This window comes from Cololabis saira, chromosome 13 (genome assembly GCF_033807715.1).
Source record: "Cololabis saira isolate AMF1-May2022 chromosome 13, fColSai1.1, whole genome shotgun sequence".
Lineage (NCBI taxonomy): Eukaryota > Metazoa > Chordata > Actinopteri > Beloniformes > Belonidae > Cololabis > Cololabis saira.
Genome location: NC_084599.1, coordinates 47,322,103 through 47,346,420, shown reverse-complemented (window position 1 = coordinate 47,346,420; position 24,318 = coordinate 47,322,103). Strand labels below are relative to the sequence as shown.

General features: G+C 43.3%; 1 protein-coding gene across 2 annotated transcripts in view; it reads left to right on the top strand.

Moving 5' to 3' along the window:
- Positions 1–13,104, top strand: part of LOC133458738 (protein NLRC5-like) — a 145,858-nt gene extending 132,754 nt beyond the window's left edge. For both annotated transcript variants that reach the window (XM_061738942.1, XM_061738941.1), the window contains 2 exons: positions 11,661–11,834; positions 12,543–13,104. In XM_061738942.1, the coding sequence (XP_061594926.1) occupies positions 11,661–11,834; positions 12,543–12,573 (205 nt within the window). In that variant the 3' untranslated portion in view covers positions 12,574–13,104. The remainder of the gene's footprint in view (positions 1–11,660; positions 11,835–12,542) is intronic.
- Positions 13,105–24,318: the final 11,214 nt, after the last annotated feature.

Below are 24,318 nucleotides of genomic sequence, written 5' to 3'. Positions count from 1 at the left end.
TTCTGCTATTACTTTTGAATGGTTTGACATAGAGAGTCGTGGGTGGTGTCATTTCTGATATGCTTATGGGGGGCGGTGGACGTGAGTGCGAGGGCCCGTTCATCGCTGCTTGCAGCTTTAATTATTATTTTTTTTTTCTTCTGACAAAGTGATGGCCTTTTTGCCCCCCTTAACATGCCCAAAAAGTCACCAAATTTTGCACCCAAGTCAGGCCTGGCGAAAAATTTGATATTTAATGGTTTGCATTAATGGGCGTGGCAAAATGGCTCAACAGCGCCCCCTTGAAAACTTTGTGCCTCAAGCCCCACGATACGGTTTGACGTACATGCACGAAAATCGGTACACACCTGTATCATGGGACAACTTAAAGAAAAGTCTCTTGGCGTCATGCCCGAAACCGAACAGGAAGTCGGCCATTTTGAATTAATCGTGTCACTTTGGCGCAATTTATGCCATTCCTTCGGCAGTTAATTCAGCCCGAACCTTAACGTGCACCCAGGTGTGTTATACATCAAAATGTTCGTCTCCATCCTCCGACACCACGCATTACTTTTCTCTTTCAAAAGCGTTACCGTGGCGACGCTAGACGCCAAAAAGCGCGCCCACCCTTCATCTGGTTGGTTCAGACAGAAAAAACTTTGCGCCTCAAGCCCCATAATACGGTTTGACGTACAAGAATGAAAATTGGTACACTCCTGTATCATGTCGCAACTAAAAGAAAAGTCTCTTGGCGCCATGGCCGAAACCGAACAGGAAGTCGGCCATTTTGAACATTCTGAATTAATTGCGTAATCTTGGAGCAATATATGCCATTCCTTCGAGAGTTAATTCAGCCCGAACCGTATTGTGAACCCAGATGTGTTATACATCAAAATGTGTGTCTCCATCCTGCGACTACACGCATTACTTTTCTCTTTGAAAAGTGTTACCGTGGCGACGCTAGTCGCCAACAAGCGCACCCCCCCTTCATCTGATTGGTCCATATTTGATAGTTCCCCAAAAGGCACCAAATTTGGCATGTAAGACAGGCCTGGCGATAAATTTGATATTTCATGGTTTGCATTAATGAGCGTGGCAAAATGGCTCAACAGCGCCCCCCGGAAAACTTTGTGCCTCAAGCCCCACAATACGGTTTGACGTACATGCACGAAAATCGCTACACACCTGTATTATGGAACAACTTAAAGAAAAGTCTCTTGGAGCCATGGCCGAAACCGAACAGGATGTCGGCCATTTTGAATAAATTGTGTCATTTTGGCGAAATTTATGCCATTCCTTCGGCAGTTAATTCAGCCCGAACCGTAACGTGCACCCAGGTGTGTTATACATCAAAATGTGCGTCTACATCCTGCGACACCACGCATTACTTTTCTCTTTCAAAAGTGTTACCGTGGCGACGCTAGACGCCAAAAGGCGCGCCCCCCTTTCATGTGATTGGTCCATATTTGATAGTTCTCCAAAAGTCACCAAATTTTGCATGCAAGCCAGACTTGGTGATAAATTTGATATTTCATGGTTTGCATTAATGGGCGTGGCCTAACGGCTCAACAGCGCCCCCTAGAATACTTTTATCTGCCATAACTTTTGAATGGTTTGACATAGGAAGTCGTGGTTGGTGTCATGGGACTCTGTAATGAGTTTTTAAGCTTCGTTGGGCTTAATTAGCCCCGCCCCTTCTTCTGATTGGTTGTCCCGATTTTCTGCTATAACTTTGGAATGGTTTGACATAGAGAGTCCCGCTTCCTGATTCAAACGTCTGCCGGCCCCGCCCCCCGACCAATCAGTGGCGAGTAGGGTGATGACGGCCCCGCCCCCCGACCAATCAGTGGCGAGTAGGGTGATGACGGCCCCGCCCCCCGACCAATCAGTGGCGAGTAGGGTGATGACGGCCCCGCCCCCCGACCAATCAGTGGCGAGTAGGGTGATGACGGCCCCGCCCCCCGACCAATCAGTGGCGAGTAGGGTGGTGACGGCCCCGCTCCCCGACCAATCAGCTGCCTGTAATATGGTGACGTCAGAAATAGACCCGTGCTCAGCCCGGTTAGAACCTCGGTAGAATGGTTACAGAAAAAGTAATAAAAATAGTAGTGTTTTACTAATATTTATACCTTACAAATATTAAAAAAATTAGGAAAAAAAAGTTCCAGACATTTTATCGCTATGTTGGTCTTAATGGGCGTGGCCTAATGGCTCAACAGCGCCCCCTAGAAAACTTTTCTCTGCCATAACTTTTGAATGGTTTGACATAGAGAGTTGTGGGTGGTGTCATGGGACTCTGTGATGAGTCCTTAAGCTTCGTTGGCCTTAATTAGCCCCGCCCCTTCTTCTGATTGGTTGTCCCGATTTTCTGCTATAACTTTTGAATGGTTTGACATAGAGAGTTGTGGGTGGTGTCATGGGACTCTGTGATGAGTCCTTAAGCTTCGTTGGCCTTAATTAGCCCCGCCCCTTCTTCTGATTGGTTGTCCATAATTTCTGACTATAACTTTTGAATGGTTTGACATATTTGAAATATGCTGGTAATGTGTCAGCCAACCACAAAAATCTCTGCAATTTTGGTGGAATCATTTATTTTTTGTCCTTGCCCGGTGCAAATGACATAAATAAAGTGCGTGGTTTGGTTGTGAAAAAATAAAAGTAATGTTACGTGAACAATAAATCAAATGCTCCCTTCCATGCAGTGTGTGTGTCTAGGAAGTAAAGACTGGAACATGCTATTCACAAAAGCACAAATAGTGGGGTTTTACTAATATCTATATCTTACAAATATCTTAAAAATTACGAAAAAACTATTCGGGACTCAGGGGGCACGGTGGCGCAGCAGGTAGTGCAGCCGTCTCACAGCAAGAAGGTCCTGGGTTCGATTCCCGCCGGGGATGCTGTGGGCGCTGAAGTGCGTGTTAGTTCCCCCATGACTTCAGTGCCCACACCCTGGGTGGGGTTGGTGAAAGGATCTTTCTGTGTGGAGTTTGCATGTTCTCCCCGTGTTCCCCTGGGTAGCTAATGTGAGCTACCCTCACAAAAACATGCACACAGTCCTGGGCTATACATGCCCCCTCTGGCCAGCCGGGGCGCCAGATGGGGTGGGGAGGATCTGGCCGGAATAACGTGATCCTTCCACGCGCTACGCTCGGCCGGAGAAACCTCACCCTGTCTGGTGAAAAGATGCGGCCTGCTCACTCCTCAGGTTAAGGAGGAGACCTGAGCTCAGTGCAGGGCCCTCCCGGGGTTGGTAGAGGATGGCAATGCACAGGACTGGAGGTAGGAGCACTGGGTGATAAAATGGGGAAAAAAACCGGGATAAAAATATTTTAAAAAAAAAAAAAAAAAACTATTCGGGACTCAGATTATATCGCTATGTTGGTCTGTCCTCAATCAGTCAGTCAGAAAACGGCCAAGCTGATTCGTGGCTCAGGGGTAACGTCACCGTCTGTCATGTGAGAGATCGCGGGTTCGATCCCAGCACAATGCAAAGTTTATTGTCAGCAATTTTTGTGTTTTTTTTAACATCAAAATATGCGTCTCCATCTTGCGACGACGCGCCTTACTTTTCTCATTCAAAAGTGTTACCGTGGCAACACTCAACGCCAAAAAGTGCGCCCCCCTTCATCTGATTGGTCCATATTTGATAGTTCCCCAAAAGTCACCAAATTTTGCATGCAAGGCAGGCCTGGCGATAAATGTGATATTTGATGGTTTGCATTAATGGGCGTGGCCTAACGGCTCAACAGCGCCCCCTAGAATACTTTTCTCTGCCATAACTTTTGAAAGGTTTGACATAAAGAGTCGTGGGTGGTGTCATGGGACTCTGTATTGAGTCCTTGACCTTCATTGGCCTAAATTAGCCCCGCCCCTTCTTCTGATTGGTTGTCCCTATTTCCTGCTATAACTTTTGAAAGGTTTGACATAAAGAGTCGTGGGTGGTGTCATTTCTGATATGCTTATGGGGGCGGTGGCCGTGAGTGCGAGGGCCCGTTCATTGCTGCTTGCAGCTTTAATTATTATTATTATTTTTCTGACAAAAGGAAGGCCTTTTTCCCCCCCTAAACGTGCCCAAAAAGTCACCAAATTTTGCATTCAAGGCAGGCCTGGCGAAAAATTTGATATTTAATGGTTTGCATTAATGGGCGTGGCAAAATGGCTCAACAGCGCCCCCTTGAAAACTTTGTGCCTCAAGCCCCACGATACGGTTTGACGTACATGCACGAAAATCGGTACACACCTGTATCATGTGGCAACTTAAAGAAAAGTCTCTTGGCGTCATGCCCGAAACCGAACATGAAGTCGGCCATTTTGAATTAATTGTGTAATTTTGGCGCAATTTATGCCCTTCCTTCGGCAGTTAATACGGCCCGAACCGTAACGTGCCCCCAAGTGTGTTATACATCAAAATGTGCGTCTCCATCCTCCGACACCAGGCATTACTTTTCTCTTTCAAAAGGGTTACCGTGGCGATTTTAGACGCCAAAAAGCGCGCCCACCCTTCATCTGATTGGTTCAGACCGAAAAAACTTTGCGCCTCAAGCCCCATAATACGCTTTGACGTACATGAACGAAAATCGGTACACACCTGTATCATGTCGCAACTTAAAGAAAAGTCTCTTGGCGCCATGGCCGAAACCGAACAGGAAGTCGGCCATTTTGAACATTCTGAATTAATCGCGTAATTTTGGAGCAATGCCATTCCTTCGAGAATTAATACGGCCCGAACCGTAACGTGCACCCAGATGTGTTATACATCAAAATGTGCGTCTACTTCCTGCGACTACACACATTACTTTTCTCTTTCAAAAGTGTTACCGTGGCAACGCTAGACGCCAAAAGGCGCGCCCCCCCTTCATGTGATTGTCCATATTTGATAGTTCTCCAAAAGTCACCAAATTTTGCATGCAAGTCAGACTTGGCGATAAATTTGATATTTCATGGTTTTCATTAATGGGCGTGGCCTAACAGCTCAACAGCGCCCCCTAGAATAATTTTATCTGCCATAACTTTTGAATGGTTTGACATAGGAAGTTGTGGGTGGTGTCATGGGACTCTGTAATGAGTCCTTAAGCTTAGTTGGCCTTAATTAGCCCCGCCCCTTCTTCTGATTGGTTGTCCCGATTTTCTGCTATAACTTTGGAATGGTTTGACATAGAGAGTCGTGGGTGGTGTCATCAGAATCTGTATGGAGTCCTTGACCTTCATTGGCCTGAATTAGCCCCGCCCCTTCTTCTGATTGGTTGTCCCTTTTTTCTGCTATAACTTTTGAATGGTTTGACATAGGAAGTCGTGGGTGGTGTCGTTTCTGATATGCTTATGGGGGGCGGTGGCCGTGAGTGCGAGGGCCCGTTCATCGCTGCTTGCAGCTTTAATTATTATTATTATTTTTTTCCTGACAAAGTGATGGCCTTTTTGCCCCCCTTAACATGCCCAAAAAGTCACCAAATTTTGCACCCAAGTCAGGCCTGGCGAAAAATTTGATATTTAATGGTTTGCATTAATGGGCGTGGCAAAATGGCTCAACAGCGCCACCTAGAAAACTTTGTGCCTCAAGCCCCACAATACGGTTTGACGTACATGCACGAAAATCGGTACACACCTGTATCATGGCGCAACTGAAAGAAAAGTCTCTTGGCGTCATGCCCGAAACCAAACAGGAAGTCCGCCATTTTGAATTAGTCGTGTCATTTTGGCGAAATTTATGCCATTCCTTCGAAAGTTCATTCAGCCCGAACCGTAACGTGCACCCAGGTGTGTTATACATCAAAATGTGCGTCTCCATCCTGCGACAACACGCATTACTTTTCTCTTTCAAAAGCGTTACCGTGGCGACGCTAGACGCCAAAAAGCACGCCCACCCTTCATCTGATTGGTTCGACAGAAAAAACTTTGTGCCTCAAGCCCCATAATACGGTGTGACGTACATGAACGAAAATCGGTACACACCTGTATCATGTCACAACTTAAAGAAAACTCTCTTGGCGCCATGGCCTAAACCGAACAGGAAGTCGGCCATTTTGAACATTCTGAATTAATCGCGTAATTTTGGAGCAATATATGCCATTCCTTCGAGAATTAATTCAGTCCAAACCGTATCGTGAACCCAGATGTGTTATACATCAAAATGTGCGTCTCCATCCTGCGACTACACGCATTACTTTTCTCTTTCAAAAGTGTTACCGTGGCGACGCTAGACGCCAACAAGCGCACCCCCCCTTCATCTGATTGGTCCATATTTGATAGTTCCCCAAAAGGCACCAAATTTGGCATGCAAGCCAGGCCTGGCGATAAATTTGATATTTCATGGTTTGCATTAATGGGCGTGGCAAAATGGCTCAACAGCGCCCCCCGGAAAACTTTGTGACTCAAGCCCCACAATACGGTTTGACGTACATGCACGAAAATCGCTACACACCTGTATCAATACACAACTTAAAGAAAAGTCTCTTGGCGACATGGCCGAAACCAAACAGGAAGTCAGCCTTTTTGAATTAATCGTGTCACTTTGGCACAATTTATGCCATTCCTTCGGCAGTTAATACGGCCCGAACCGTAACGTGCCCCCAAGTGTGTTATACATCAAAATGTGCGTCTCCATCCTGCGACAAGATGCATTACTTTTCTCTTTCAAAAGCGTTACCGTGGCGACGCTAGACGCCAAAAAGCGCGCCCACCCTTCATCTGATTGGTTCAGACAGAAAAAACTTTGCGCCTCAAGCCCCAGAATACGGTGTGACGTACATGAAGGAAAATCGGTACACACCTGTATCATGTCGCAACTTAAAGAAAAGTCTCTTGGCGCCATGGCCGAAACCGAACAGGAAGTCGGCCATTTTGAACATTCTGAATTAATCGCGTAATTTTGGAGCAATATGAGCCATTCCTTCGAAAATTAATACGGCCCGAACCGTAACGTGCATCCAGGTGTGTTATACATCAAAATGTGCGTCTCTATCCTGCGACTACGCGCATTACTTTTCTCTTTCAAAAGTGTTACCGTGGCGACGCTAGACGCCAAAAAGCGCGCCCCCCTTCATCTGATTGGTCCATACTTGATAGTTCCCTAAAAGTCACCAAATTTTGCATGCAAGGCAGGCCTGCCGATAAATTTGATATTTCATGGTTGGTATTAATGGGCGTGGCAAAATGGCTCAACAGCGCCGCCTAGAATACTTTTCTGTGCCATAACTTTTGAATGGTTTGACATAAACAGTCGTGGGTGGTGTCATGGGACTTGGTATTGAGTCCTTGGCCATAATTGGTGCAAATTAGCCCCGCCCTTTCTTCTGATTGGTTGTCCCGATTTTCTGCTATAACTTTTGAATGGTTTGACATAGAGAGTCGTGGGTGGTGTCATCAGATTCTGTATGGAGTCCTTGACCTTCATTGGCCTGAATTAGCCCCGCCCCTTCTTCTGATTGGTTGTCCCTTTTTTCTGCTATAACTTTTGAATGGTTTGACATAGAGAGTCGTGGGTGGTGTCATTTCTGATATGCTTATGGGGGGGGCGGTAGCGGTGAGTGCGAAGGCCCGTTCATCGCTGCTTGCAGCTTTAATTTTTTTTATTATTATTAATATTTTTCTGACAAAAGGAAGGCCTTTTTTGCCCCCCTAAACATGCCCAAAAAGTCACCAAATTTTGCATGCAAGGCAGGCCTGGCGATAAATTTGATATTTCATGGTTTGCATTAATGGGCGTGGCAAAATGGCTCAACAGCGCCCCCCGGAAAACTTTGTGCCTCAAGCCCCACGATACGATTTGACGTACATGCACGAAAATCGGTACACACCTGTATCATGGCACAACTTAAAGAAAAGTCTCTTGGCGTCATGCCCGAAACCGAACAGGATGTCGGCCATTTTGAATTAGTCGTGTCATTTTGGCGCAATTTATGCCATTCCTTCGGCAGTTAATACGGCCCGAACCTTAACGTGCACCCAGGTGTGTTATACATCAAAATGTGCGTCTCCATCCTCCGACACCACGCATTAATTTTCTCTTTCAAAAGCGTTACCGTGGCGACGCTAGATGCCAAAAAGCCCGCCCACCCTTGATCTGATTGGTTCAGACAGAAAAAACTTTGCGCCTCAAGCCCCATAATACGGTTTGACGTACATGCACTAAAATCGGTACACATCTTTATCATGTTGCTACTTAAAGAAAAGTCTCTTGGCGCCATAGCCGAAACCGAACAGGAAGTCGGCCATTTTGAACATTCTGAATGAATCGCGTAATTTTGGAGCAATATGAGCCATTCCTTTGAGAATTAATACGGCCCGAACCGTAACGTGCACCCAGGTGTGTTATACATCAAAATGTGCGTCTCTATCCTGCGACTACGTGCATTACTTTTCTCTTTCAAAAGTGTTACCGTGGCGACGCTAGATGCCATAAGGCGCGCTCCCCCTTCATCTGATTGATCCATATTTGATAGTTCCCCAAAAGTCACCAAATTTTGCATGCAAGGCAGGCCTGCCGATAAATTTGATATTTCATGGTTTGTATTAATGGTCGTGGCAAAACGGCTCAACAGCGCCCGCCGGAAAACTTTGTGCCTCAAGCCCCACAATACGGTTTGACGTACATGCACGAAAATCGGTACACACCTGGATCATGTCGCAACTTAAAGAAAAGTCTCTTGGAGCCATGGCCGAAACCGAACAGGAAGTCAGCTATTTTGAATTAATTGTGTAATTTTGGCGCAATTTATGCCATTCCTTCGGCAATTAATACGGCCCGAACCGTAACGTGCACCCAGGTGTGTTATACCTCAAAATGTGCGTCTCCATCTTGCGACTACACGCATTACTTTTCTCTTTCAAAAGTGTTACCGTGGCGACGCTAGACGTGAAAAAGCGCGCCTCCCCTTCATCTGATTGGTCCATATTTGATAGTTCTCCAAAAGCCACCATTTTTTGCATGCAAGCCAGACTTGGCGATAAATTTGATATTTTATGGTTTGCATTAATGGGCGTGGCCTAACGGCTCAACAGCGCCCCCTAGAATACTTTTATCTGCCATAACATTTGAATGGTTTGACATAGGAAGTTGTGGGTGATGTCATGGGACTCTGTAATGAGTCCTCAAGCTTCGTTGGCCTTAATTAGCCCCGCCCCTTCTTCTGATTGGTTGTCCTTTTTTTAATAATAAAATCGCCGCAAGCCGCCAGTCGCTCTCGCGCTGTCTCCCGCTTCCTGATTCAAACGTCTGCCGGCCTCGCCCCCCGACCAATCAGTGGCGAGTAGGGTGATGACGGCCCCGCCCCCCGACCAATCAGTGGCGAGTAGGGTGATGACGGCCCCGCCCCCCGACCAATCGGTGGCGAGTAGGGTGATGACGGCCCCGCCCCCCGACCAATCAGCTGCCTGTAATGTGGTGACGTCAGAAATAGTCCCGTGCTCAGCCCGGTTAGAACCTCGGCAGAATGGATGCATAAAAAGTAATAATATTTAATAGTAGTGTTTTACTAATATTTACACCTTACAAATATTCAAAAAATTAGGAAAAAATATTTCCAGACTCAGCTACATTTTATATTGGTCTGTCATAAGGCAGTAAGTCAAACGGAAAGGAGTAGCTGAGTTTTAGCTCAGCAAGGGCATTGCCGTCTTTAGTGCCAGAGATGGTGAGATCGATCCCCGCTCGGAGCTGAAAGTTTTGTCAGCAATTTTTGTGTTTTTTTTACATCAAAATGTGCGTCTCCATCTTGCGACTGCGCGCATTACTTTTCTCTTTCAAAAGTGTTACCGTGGCGACGCTAGACGCGAAAAAGCGCTCGTCCCCTTCATCTGATTGGTCCATATTTGATAGTTCTCAAAAAGTCACCAAATTTTGCATGCAAGCCAGACTTGGTGATAAATTTGATATTTCATGGTTTACATTAATGGGCGTGGCCTAACGGCTCAACAGCGCCCCCTAGAAAACTTTTCTCTGCCATAACTTTTGAATGGTTTGACATAAAGAGTCGTGGGTGGTGTCATCAGATTCTGTATGGAGTCCTTGACCTTCATTGGCCTGAATTAGCCCCACCCCTTCTTCTGATTGGTTGTCCCGATTTTCTGCTATAACTTTGGAATGGTTTGACATAGAGAGTCGTGGGTGGTGTCATCAGATTCTGTATGGAGTCCTTGACCTTCATTGGCCTGAATTAGCCCCCCCCCCTTCTTCTGATTGGTTGTCCCTTTTTTCTGCTATAACTTTTGAATGGTTTGACATAGGAAGTCGTGGCTGGTGTCGTTTCTGATATGCTTATGGGGGGCGGTGGCCGTGAGTGCGAGGGCCCGTTCATCGCTGCTTGCAGCTTTAATTTTCTTTTTTTTTTTTCTTTCTTTCTTTCTTTTTTTTCTTCCTACGAAAGGAGGGCCTTTTTGCCCCCCTAAACGTGCCCAAAAAGTCACCAAATTTTGCATGCAAGTCAGGCCTGGCGAAAAATTTGATATTTCATGCTTTGCATTAATGGGCGTGGCAAAATGGCTCAACAGCGCCCCCCGGAAAACTTTGTGCCTCAAGCCCCACAATACAATTTGACGTACATGCACGCAAATCGCTACACACCTGTATCATGTTGCAACTTAAAGAAAAGTCTCTTGGCGCCATGGCCGAAACCGAACAGGAAGTCAGACATTTTGAATTAATTGTGTAATTCTGGCGCAATTTATGCTATTCCTTCGACAATTAATACGGCCCGAACCGTAACGTGAAGCCAAGTGTGTTATACCTCAAAATGTGCGTCTCCATCTTGCGACTCCGCGCATTACTTTTCTCTTTCAAAAGTGTTACCGTGGCGACGCTAGACGCCAAAAGGCGCGCCTTCCCTTCATCTGATTGGTCCATATTTGATAGTTCTCCAAAAGTCACCAAATTTTGCATGCAAGCCAGGCCTGGCGATAATTTTGATATTTCATAGTTTGCATTAATGGGCGTGGCCTAACGGTTCAACAGCGCCCCCTAGAATACTTTTCTCTGCCATAACTTTTGAATGGTTTGACATTAAGAGTCGTGGTTGGTGTCATGGGACTCAGTATTGAGTCCTTGACCATAATTGGTGAAAATTAGCCCCGCCCCTTCTTCTGATTGGTTGTCCCTTTTTTCTGCTATAACTTTTGAATGGTTTGACATAGGAAGTCGTGGGTGGTATCGTTTCTGATATGCTTATGGGGGGCGGTGGCCGTGAGTGCGGGGGCCCGTTCATCGCTGCTTGCAGCTTTAATTGTTTTTGTAATTGCATTACAAAAAAATCACAATATTCTAATTTTCTGAGACAGTCCTGTATATGTTGTTCATTGGCAATCGAGTTATGGTGCAGCTCAGGTGATGTTGCGGAGTAATCCAAAAGTAATGTAACTAGTTACTTTCAGCAACCAGTAACTAAGTAGTATAATGGATTACTTTTTTTGAGTAACTACCCCAACACTGCTCATCACTGACTATATTGAAATCAGCTCAAACTCAGACTTTTCTGATCATCAAGTCAATAATACTGAAGAGAAATATACGCAGACTATTGATCACATGTGACATCAATATGAACATCAGCCTTCATAAAGTCCATCACCTTTCTAATTCTCATCTGTGTGGAGCATGTAAAATGATGAAGATGATGCTGAATTGTAATTCATCTGTAAAATGATGAAGATGATGCTGAATTGTAATTTATCTTTTACTCTTTATTCAGATTGAGGTACTGCCGTTTGTCAAAGAACAGCTGTTCTTATCTGGTCTCAGCTCTGAAGTCCAACCCCTCCCATCTGAAACTTCTGGACCTGACAGAGAACCTTCTGGAGCCTGCATATGTGGAGCAGCTTTCTGATCTGGTGAAGAGTCCAGACTACCAGCTGCAGCATCTCTGGTCAGTGGAGGTTGGACTCAGTTCTGCTGCTTCCAGCAGTTTTCTACTAAAACCAGTTGGTATCAAAGATCAGTGTTTCCAGTGAAGCTGCAGCTTCTCAGCATCTGCTTTCCTTTTGAAGCTGTGAGAGGAGGATTATTAAAGGCTGTAGGATTGGACAGAAACACAGAGACAGCAGTCACCCGATCAGAGGTTCCAGATGTTTGTTGTAGACCAGTGTTGTGCTGGTGTTCACGTGTACAGAAATAAAGGAGTATTCCAGCTGACGGCCTTCCAGGATGTTCAGACACACAGCTGCTCCACTGCAGCTCTGAACTCTGAAGTCCTGGATGTGCTGATGGAGGGATCTCTGCAAACACCCCTTTATCTGCTCTCTTCTTTCTTCTTCCTCTACAGCTGATGGAGGGATCTCTGCAAACACTCCTTTATCTGCTCTCTTCTTTCTTCCTCCTCTACAGCTGATGGAGGGACCTCTGCAAACACTCCTTTATCTGCTCTCTTCTTTCTTGTTCCTCAACAGCTGATGGAGGGATCTCTGCAAACACTCCTTTATCTGCTATCTTCTTTCTTCTTCCCTCTACAGCTGATGGAGGGATCTCTGCAAACACTCCTTTATCTGCTCTCTTCTTTATTCTTCCTCTACAGCTGATGGAGGGATCTCTGCAAACACTCCTTTATCTGCTCTCTTCTTTCTTCTTCCCTCTACAGGTGGGGAAGGTTTACTGTCCTGGACGGATGAGTCGTGTCCTGATCGTCCTCAGAGTTGAAGCAGCACCAGTTTGTGTGAACAGACTCTGACTGGACCGTGATGAAGATGATGATGAAGATGAAGATAATTTCTCATACAGTGTATAATCGTCCGTCAAGATAATAATAAGAGTTGTTTAGCTTTTTTCTATTCATTTCGGGGCCCAAGTTCTGAGGAGATGTGCTTGTGTCCTGCTGCTGCTTCCACATGACTGCTGTGTGCTGCTGACGCCCCCCCCCCACTTCTGGTCATCCCGCTGTTGCTTCCACCTGCCTGCTGTGTGCTGCTTACGTCCCCGACTTCCCCAGTCTGGCCTTCGGCAGGAGGGTCCCCCCTTATGATCCAGGTCCTGGTCCAGGTTTCTTCCCTCCTAAAGGAGAGTTTTTCCTTGCCACTGTTTGGCTTAAGGCTTTTCTCCCATTATAGGAGTTTTTACCTGCCATTGTTTATGTAATAATTGCTCGGAGGTTTATGTTTATGTTTATGTTTATGTTCATGTTCTGGATCTCTGAAAAGCGTCTAGAGACAACATCTGTTGTATTAGATGCTATATAAATAAAATTGAATTGAATTGATGATGATGATGTACATAGTTTCTGAATTCCAGAGTTTTACAAACTCCTCATATATTAATTTATTTCATGTTAAGTCAAAAGGTCATTATTCTTATTATATTATTGTTAAAAAAAAACAGTACATCAAAATGTTGCCGTTAATTAGGGCCTGAGCACTTACAGTGTGAAGGCCCTTTCTTCTTTATTTTTCCGACTAAATGAGGGCCTTTTTTTCCCCTAAACGTGCCCCAAAGTCACCAAATTTTGCACCAAGCCAGGCCTGGTGATAAATGTGATATTTAATGGTTTGCATTAATGGGCGTGGCCTAACGGCTCAACAGCGCCCCCTAGAAAACCTTGTGCCTCAATCCCCACAATACGGTTTGACGTACATGAACGAAAATCGGTACACACCTGTATCATGTCACAACTTAAAGAAAAGTCTCTTGGGGCCATGGCCCTAACCCAACAGGAAGTCGGCCATTTTCAATTAATTGTGTCATTTTGGCGCAATTTATGCCATTCTTTCGGCAGTTAATGCGGCCCGAAGCCTACTACTAATGTAATGATGGATAAAAGTCTACGCTGCCGCGGCGGAGCTGCTCAGCAAAGCATCCATCTCCTCCACCGAGTCACATGACTCCCCCACGGTTTTCTTTTCATTTACATGTTTCCGTTCCATTCCAAGTTTTCCTTTTGTTCTCGTGTTTTCAGTTCCGTCAGGTTTTTAAAGTTTCTCTCCGCGTCACTGATGAAGAGAGAGAGTGAAGAGATCCGTGGAAATAACAGCGTTTGTTCATGAAACATGAAACACAAATGAACTTGACTTGGTCAATGAATGTTCCTCAGAGTTTGTTCCAGTAAATATTGTAAATGTTTTCTGGATATTACGATGATTTTTAAGACTTCAAAGAAAGTCAAAAATCTTCAGTAAAACTTGGATCTTGTCTCTTGTCCAGTTTACTGTGGGTAATAAGTGTTTGTCTGTGCTTAGTCTCAGTACCAGGAGCAGCACCGACCATCACAAGTCACTTTTTACTCTCTTGTTCACCATCAGCACAAATCTGCCTTTAATTTCATAAGAGAGATCATTTCACACTCTCTTTCTTTTATTCATTATAATACTGACATAGATTACACTCTCATTTTACCACAAACTGCACAACACACTTGAATATGCGTCAGATATGAAGAAAAATCCTAAAAAGTTTAAGCCAACATAGATGCACTGAATTTAATTAAAACACATCAACACAAATGTTCAACACTTGTTGATCAATAGTTGAAATGGAGTCTGATCTCTTATTGTAGCATTTAAAATGTGAGGATTTCCATATTTTTCAGTGTTTTTGTTGATGTAGGAATGGGGGGGGGGGGCTGTTAATTGGATTGTTAATTAGGATGATGGATGTGTACCAGATGGTGGAGGAGCCGTTTACTGAGTTCTGGGGGGTTATGACCTTTGAATGACCTAATACAGGTGTGTTTGGATGTGTTTTAATGACCCGGGGGGAGGCCATGCACCCAGCGGGGTATGAGGGAGTGGTGTGAGGTCGGGGGGAAGAGGTAAACCGGTTGAATCTGTCCCCCCTGAAGAGCCTGTCATTGTTGGCTGGTTCCCTCTGTGGAGCCGAAGGGTAACAGCCGTGAAGTATCAAACCAGCATCAAACCAAACCAGCATCAAACCAACATAAAACCAAACCAGCATCAAACCAGCATAAAACTAAACCAGCACCAAACCAGCATCAAACCAGCACCAAACCAGCATCAAACCAAACCAGCACCAAACCAGCATAAAACTAAACCAGCACCAAACCAGCATCAAACCAGCATCAAACCAGCACCAAACCAAACCAGCATCAAACCAAACCAGCACCAAACCAAACCAGCATCAAACCAGCACCAAACCAAACCAGCATCAAACCAAACCAGCACCAAACCAAACCAGCATCAAACCAGCACCAAACCAAACCAGCACCAAACCAGCATAAAACCAAACCAGCACCAAACCAGCATCAAACCAGCACCAAACCAAACCAGCATCAAACCAGCACCAAACCAAACCAGCATCAAACCAGCACCAAACCAAACCAGCATCAAACCAGCACCAAACCAAACCAGCATCAAACCAGCACCAAACCAAACCAGCATCAAACCAGCACCAAACCAAACCAGCATCAAACCAGCACCAAACCAAACCAGCACGAAACCAGCATAAAACTAAACCAGCATCAAACCAGCACCAAACCAGCATAAAACTAAACCAGCACGAAACCAGCATAAAACCAGCACCAAACCAGCAGCAGTAGGGATTTCAGACCACGATCACATCTGAAGGGAAGTGTCACGGTAGGTTAGATGAGGACCAAACGCAGGAGAGAGAGTGGGAGGCCAGAGGCAGGAGTTCTCAAAAAACGAAGATTTATTAATTCCAAAAAAAACAAAGTGCTGCTTAGTAGGATCAAAAACAGAGATCGAGAACTGAAGCAAAAACTTAGCAGGACACATGGAGGGAAGGAAACAGTATGGAACCACAAGGAGCAAGGGAAAGACAAGACCAGGTATACACAAGGGGTTAACGAGACACAGGTGTGAACAATCAGGGCAGATGGAAGACAGGCGGGGCAAAACAGAGACAAACTGGGGGAAATGTCAACCACTGACAGGAAGTCCAGACTTCTGGATACCGGCCATGAACAGTGACGCAACACTAGATGCTGTGTTGTCATGGAGACCAGCGAGGTAGATGATGGTCCAACTGAAGGCTTCATCACAGCCGTGGAGCAGCGTTCTTGATTGATTGATTGAAATTCTTTATTCAGTCACTTCACCAAACAAACATTGAACACAAACATTATCAAAATAAAATAGTGACTGAAAAGGCACAGGCAGAAGCATAGTGCTTATATTAATGCCTGTCCTACATACCAACAAACAATAGCAAAACTAATCCAGAAAAAAACAGAAAAGGAGGACCAATAAGGTTTATATATGTATTCCTTCATACGTATCCTTTTATATGCTTTCATATATATTCATATAGCCTAACCCTAACCCTAACCCTAACCCTATATATATATATATATATATATATATATATATATATATATATATATATATATATATATATATATATATATATATATATATATATATATATATATATATATATATACTTCTATATACATATAATAATATACAAAATATATAAAACATACATACACAACACAACATATACATACATATACACATATATACATATACATATGCACATATATATATATATATATATATATATACATACATACATACATACATACATACATACATACATACATACATACATACATACATACATACATACATACATACATACATACATACATACATACATACATACATACACATATATACACACACACATATACACACCTATATATGTATACACATAAACATCAAAGAACAGCAGCAAACAAAAACAAATGTTAACCTTTGTAACTTTGAAAGATTGCTCTACAAATCTTTTTTTTATAAACTGAAAATGAGCTGCACATTCGTAAATCTATATTAGCTTCATTCCAGAATTTAACTCCCACAACAGATATACATCTCCTTTTAGTCTCTTTTCTAGCTTTTTGTAATACAAATTTACAAACAAAACGCAAATGATAATTTGACTCATATACTGAGAAAAAAGGTTGTACACAGACAGGGAGTAACTTTAATCTAACTTTATACATTATTTGCATTATTTTATAATAAACCAAATCATAAAATTTCATAATATGGGATTTTATAAATAATGGATTTGTATGTTCATAATATCCTACCCTATTAATAATACGTATGGCTCGTTTTTGTAATAGCACTATAGCATTTACTGTTGTCTTATACGTCGAGCCCCAAACTCCCACACAATATAAGGTAATATTAATGAACAATAAATTAAATGTAGTGCTTTATGATTTAATATATTTCTGGACTTATACAGGATTGCTATTGACTTTGAAATCTTTCCTTTTATGTATCTAATATGTTGTTTCCATGTTAATTTACAATCAATAACAACCACTAAGAATGTTATATCAAATACTCTTTCAATTTCAGAATCACATATTTTCAATGTAATATCCCCATAAATTTCTTTTCAGTTTCCAAAAACCATAAATTTAGTTTTTTTAATGTTAAGTGATAACTTATTAACGTCAAACCAAGTTTTAAGAATGTTTAATTCCCTTTCAATTGAGGACAGAAGTTCCTTTACATTTTTCCCAGAACAGTACATATTTGTATCATCTGCAAAAATAATAAATTTTAACAATTCAGTAACATTCTTCATCTCACTAGTTCACATGTGTCAAACTGAATCCCAGAAGGGCCGGTGTCCTGCATGTTTTAGATGTTTCACTGCTTTAACACACCTGATTCTAATTAATCATCGTCACTATGGAGCCAAATCAGGGCCAAAAGTTTTGATAATTTGAAAATAAAATTTGAACCTGAAATTTTTTTTTTCCAGTTTCAGTTTTATTTTTTTCAGTATCAGATCTTTTTTTCAGTTTCAAATCTTTTTATTTCAGTTTCACGTATTTTTTTTTCAGTTTCACATATTTTTTTTTCAGTTTCAAATTTTTTTTTCAGTTTCAGACTTTTGGCCCGGATCTGGCGTGAGGGGCGTGGCATCAACTGAGAGGGGCGTGGCATCATGAGTGACAGCAGAACAGAGAAGGCGGGGGAAGTTCCTCAGTCATGTTGCCTTCAGGAAACGTAGGTTGCAGAAGTTATCAGTAGAAGTATGATTCAACACTGTATACACCATATTCACGTGATTGGCAGTGGAAAAAACTGATATTAGTGACACATTTCTGTTTGAAAGGCTGTTTTAGTTGTTTAGTTGTTTAGTTGTTGTTTAGTTTAGCTCTCAGTTGATGCCACGCCCCCCACGCCAGATCCGGGCCAAAAGTCTGAACCTGAAAAAAAAATTTGAAACTGAAAAAAAAGAAGTGAAACTGAAAAAAAAAATATGTGAAACTGAAAAAAAAAGACATGAAACTGAAAAAAAAAGATTTGAAACTGAAATAAAAAGATTTGCAACTGAAAAAAAGATTTTCAGGTTCAAATTTTATTTTCAAATTAGCAAAACTTTAGGCCCTGATTTGGCTCCGTACGTCACCAGCTTGTCATCCAGGGCTGCACAATTCTGTCAAGGACACAGTCACTTGTATCATGGTGCAATGAAGCAGGGAAACATCTAAAATCTGCAGGGACACCGGCCCTTGAGGACTGGAGTCCGACACCCCTGCGGTTTGTATTTCATATTTTGTGAGTTTGAAAACATAATAATCTGCAATGGAGTGTTGAATGTTTTAAATAACTTGGAGAAAAAAGGAGTAAATATTAAAAGTAGTCTGTCTCCATCTAGAGCAGTGTTTCCCAACCTCGGTCCTCCAGGCTACACTGTCCTGCACGTTTTAGATGTTTCCCTTCATCATCACACCTGATTCTAATTAATGGTCCTAATTAGCTTGTCATCAAGGTCTGGATAGTTCTGTTGATGACACAGCTACTTGTATCACGGTGTGCTGAAGCAGGAAACATCTAAAACATGCAGGACAGTGTTGCCTCGAGGATCAGGGTTGGGAAACACTGATCTAGGGTCAGAAAATAAGTTGGACGGATAATTAAAAGTTTCAATAAATGTCTCCCTCTAGTGGATACATAAAATACTACTTTAATAGTTGTCTTGTCTCCCTCTAGTGGAGATATAAAATCATTGCGTTTAAAATCGATTCTCTGGAAATGGTTGTGTTTTTTTATTAATTCCAAAGTGGGGAAATGTTCTTGGTACGGAACAAAAGTAACAATATACACCAAAGTGAATTTAAGAATATATGAAAAATATAAACAAGTATAAAGGAACAACATACATATAAAATAAAAAACCAATTAAATTAAAGCTCCCCCCAAATTTCTGGGTCAATAACACGATAAAAAGTGCCTTTGCTGTTCACATAAAACTCAACTTATCATCATATCAGAAAATAACAACAGTCTACGGGGGAGGGGGGTTCAGGACGGTCCTGGGGGATTAGGGTTCTGGGGGGTCTGGTTCCCTCTCTCCGGTCCCCCCCCCCTCCCTGTTGGGTGGGTTCCTTCTCTCCGGGCCCGTCTCCGGTCCCCCCCGCTGCCTCCGCGGCGGGGCGCCCCTCTGGTCTTTGAGGGCCACTTTCGTGGGGGCGGGTACACCTGCCCGCGTCGGCAGCCGGGGCGGCTCTGTCTCTCCGGGCAGGCTGGCCCCTCGCCGGGTGGGGGTTGTTGGCCTGGAGGGTCGTTGGCCTGGGAGGTGAGGGCCTCCGGGGGGGGAATTGAATTGAATTGAAAATGTTAAAAACATTTTTTAAAAATGTTAAAAAGATCAGCCTGTATTTTTTATTCCTTTCTTGGCTTTAATAAAAAGCTCAACTGCCGTCTGACCTGAAACAGGACATTTTCCCTAAACTTTACTGTGTAGACATGAACAAAAACAAACGTCTTAACTTCTGCTTGTATTTGTCCACTATTTTCCAATAGAAATTCCTTATAGTTTTAGGAATATTTGTACTTTTTCCTGATACTTGATACTGCTTCTGCAAATTGTATATTTCTAATATCTGGGTGTGTCTGCTGAAACCTAAATGTATTTTATCTTTCCATTATCCTCCTTTTGCAGAAACACACTGATGTGTTTCATTTTATTTTATTTTATATTAGTCTGTCCCAGTGGATCCAGACAGCCGTAGGTTCCAGTTTGACTTGTTTAGTTTGCAAATCGTTGTCTCCCCCTAGTGATGAGGACGAGCAATTACACCCCACCTTTCTTTTTTTTTGTGATCAACATTTTTTATTTTCAAAAACAGACAACCCAGACAAGGACAATAACAACAACAACAATCTTTAACAGTGAGGCCAGAGACAAAAAAATAAGAAATAAAAAATAAAACAGGATAAAAAAAAGAACAGTAGTGGACTAGGGAAGAAAGAAAGTTAGATAGTCAGTGTTCTCTCCTTTTCCCCCCACATCAGTAACATTACCCGTACTGCCTTCATGCACCTACGGAACATCGCCAGAATCCGCCCATCTCTCACCCAGCACAACACCCAGGTCTTGGTTCATGCACTTGTCACCTCACGCATCGATTACTGCAACTCCATCCTCACTGGCCTCCCCAACAAACTTCTCCACCGTCTCCAAATCATCCAGAACTCTGCTGCCAGAGTCACCACCCGTACAAAACGCACTGACCACATCAGCCCCATCCTCATCCACCTCCACTGGCTACCTGTCCATCACCGCATCCAATATAAAGTTCTTCTCCTCACATTTAAAGCTCTCCATAACCTGGTCCCTCAATACCTGTCAGACCTTCTCCACCCGTACACCCCCACCCGTGCTCTACGCTCCTCCTCAGCTGCTCTCCTGTATGTATCCAGCTATGGTTCTGGAGCCTTTGTGGTGGCAAAAATTGTTGTTCAAAAAGAATGTCAGGACACCTCAGCTGTCTTTCGAAGATTTTATGAAAAGAGGACAAACATTCAATTGAATGGAGCCACACAGTCCAACCGGTCACATAAACCGTCAGTCCTGAGTGAGCTGAAGAAGATTAGGGACAGGTTATTTTATACTTGGAGCTGGAAAAGACAAAACATCACCCATCACCCTGGCAACCGTGCCAGGCTCTGTGTCAAAGGGAACATGACCTCGGCATAGGAATGAAAACATGCAACAGACAGTGTTATACCAAAATTTTCCATTACACCTTCAGCTGCTCTGCACCCAGACTCTGGAACTCTCTCCCCCCCTGCATCCGTCACATTGACTCTATTGGACAATTCAAATCTCATCTCAAGACCCATTTGTTCAAACTTGCCTATCCAGTCTAATTTTCTGTATTTTATTTCCTGTTGTATTTTATTTGTATTTTCTATGTTTTTTGTAAGGTTTCCTTGGGTGCTCAGAAAGGCGCCAACAAATAAAATCTATTATTATTATTATTATTATTATTATTATTATTATTATTATTATTATTATTATTATTATTATTATTATTATTATTATTAATATTATTATAACTAGACAAACTGTATCATATCTGACTAATGACTCCTGTTCGTTCATCCTGTCAAAGCAGGAACGTTCCAGATTGCTATCGAACACAGGAAGTGCAGGAGGAGAGAGAGCCCTTTTTTTGAGGAAATCCCTTCTGGTATCAGCTAAACCCGACCACGCCTGTACAGCAGCTGGCCTAGCTTTGTTAAGTCGTGCAGTCGTGCACTCAAGAGAGGCTTTACTCTGATAGGATGCCAGCCAGTAGTGAGTCAAAGAGATATTCAGATTATAGCACAATGACAATATAGAGAGACCAGCAAACAGTAATCTACGTTGATCCAAACTGAGAGATAGTGATGAATCGTCATTGAATCTTTTTTTTGAAGTTTTTTTCGGCCGTTCCTTTCCTCAAAACTCACCCGAGAGAACAGCGTTTGTTTTCTGTAGCCACCGAGTTCGCTAGACCCCAACCGGTGATGGGTTTCTCAGTCCTCCGGACGTCAGGCCCTCTTCTCCACCTTCCTTGATGGGGGAGTACGAGGTTTTCCTGAGAGCCCAAACTCTTGTTGCATGTACTTTAGTCACCTTCGGTCCAGAGGAGAGAAAAAAAAAAAACGCTCACAGATGGGGGTCCCTTCGTGGTCGCCAAATTGTGGTGGCAAAAATTGTTGTTCGTTCAATAAAGTGTTCAAAAAAAGAATGTCTGGACATGTCAGCTGTTTTTCTTGAGTTTTAATAAAAAGCATTAATGAATGGAGTCACACAGTACAACTGATCAGACGAGCAGTCAGTCCTGAGTGAGCTGAAGATGTTTAGAGACACGCTATCTTATAGTTCCAGCAAGGCTGGAAACAAAAGACAAAATATATGTCACCCTGACAACGAGTGGTAAATTCCACAGGCACTGTGTGAAAGGAGATCCCTCGGGTCCTTGACCTCGGGCCTGCTTTGTGTGGATATAGGGTTAGGGTTAGGCCACATAAATTGTCAGCACAGGAATGTTCACTTGAATAACATGATTGTGCTTTAGTCTTAAAGCATACAAGACAAAATATATGTTATACCAAAATTTCCCATTACAGTAGACAAAGGCAGGGGCAAGGTAATATCGTAGACTCTAATAGCTCTGAAAAGGTCGACATAACCTGATTCCAAAATGTAGTGATCACTGAACATTCCCCAAACATGTGCATGGTTGTGCCCGGTGTCTGAGCCTGGCAGTGGCTACAGTTAGGACTAGTAATCAGTTTCATTTGAAAGCATTTGATAGGGGTGGCATGCACCCCTCCTTCCTGTGAGGTTCACAGCATTTTAAACCCAGAAGATGATCCCTGACCGCTCTCGCCTCTCTCTGCTCTCCGTCTGTGTTTGTGTGACAGATCTCTCTTCTCTCTGTGTTTCTGTGATGTTTCTGTCTGTGTTTCTGTGATGTTTCTGTGATGTTCCTGTCTGTGTTTCTGTCCGTGTTTCTGTGATGTTTCTGTCTGTGTTTCTGTGATGTTTCTGTCTGTGTTTCTGTGATGTTTCTGTCTGTGTTTCTGTGATGTTTCTGTCTGTGTTTCTGTGATGTTTCTGTCTGTGTTTCTGTGATGTTTCTGTCTGTGTTTCTGTGGTGTTTCTGTCTGTGTTTCTGTGATGTTTCTGTCTTTGTTTCTGTGATGTTTCTGTCTGTGTTTCTGTGATGTTTCTGTCTGTGTTTCTGTCTGTGTTTCTATGATGTTTCTGTCCGTGTTTCTGTGATGTTTCTGTCTTTGTTTCTGTCTGTGTTTCTGTCTGTTTCTGTGATGTTTCTGTCTTTGTTTCTGTCTATGTTTCTGTCTGTGTTTCTGTGATGTTTCTGTCTGTGTTTCTTTGATGTTTCTGTCTGTGTTTCTGTGATGTTTCTGTCTGTGTTTCTATGATGTTTCTGTCCGTGTTTCTGTGATGTTTCTGTGATGTTTCTGTCTGTGTTTCTGTGATGTTTCTGTCTTTGTTTCTGTCTGTGTTTCTGTCTGTGTTTCTGTGATGTTTCTGTCTGTGTTTCTGTGATGTTTCTGTCTGTGTTTCTGTGATGTTTCTGTCTGTGTTTCTGTGATGTTTCTGTCTGTGTTTCTGTGATGTTTTTGTCTGTGTTTCTGTCTGTGTTTCTGTGATGTTTTTGTCTGTGTTTCTGTCTGTGTTTCTGTGATGTTTTTGTCTGTGTTTCTGTCTGTGTTTCTGTGATGTTTCTGTCTGTGTTTCTGTGATGTTTCTGTCTGTGTTTCTGTCTGTGTTTCTGTCCGTGTTGCTGTGATATTTCTGTCTGTGTTTCTGTGATGTTTCTGTCTGTGTTTCTGTGATGTTTCTGTATGTGTTTCTGTGACGGATCTCTCTGCTCTCTATCTGTGTTTCTGTGATGATCCAGGCCGAGGAGGAGAGAGACGACATGAAGAAGGTGAAGCTGGACAACAAAAGGATCCTGTTCAACCTGCTGCCGGTTCACGTGGCATAGCACTTCCTGTTGTCCAACCCCAGGAACATGGTGAGCATTTCCTGTTGTCCAACCAGGAACATGGTGAGCATTTCCTGTTGTCCAACCCTAGGAACATGGTGAGCACTTCCTGTTGTCCAATCAGGAACATGGTGAGCACTTCCTGTTGTCCAATCAGGAACATGGTGAGCACTTCCTGTTGTCCAATCAGGAACATGGTGAGCACTTCCTGTTGTCCAACCCTAGGAACATGGTGAGCACTTCCTGTTGTCCAACCCCAGGAACATGGTGAACACTTCCTGTTGTCCAACTCCAGGAACATGGTGAGCACTTCCTGTTGTCCAATCAGGAACATGGTGAGCACTTCCTGTTGTCCAATCAGGAACATGGTGAGCACTTCCTGTTGTCCAACCAGGAACATGGTGAGCACTTCCTGTTGTCTAAGCAGGAACATGGTGAGCACTTCCTGTTGTCTAACCAGGAACATGGTGAGCATTTCCTGTTGTCCAACCAGGAACATGGTGAGTATTTCCTGTTGTCCAACCAGGAACATGGTGAGCACTTTCTGTTGTCCGACCAGGAACATGGTGAGCGTCCTAGCCCTAACCCTCGGCCGGGGGCCTCAGGGCCCAGGAGGTTCCCAAAC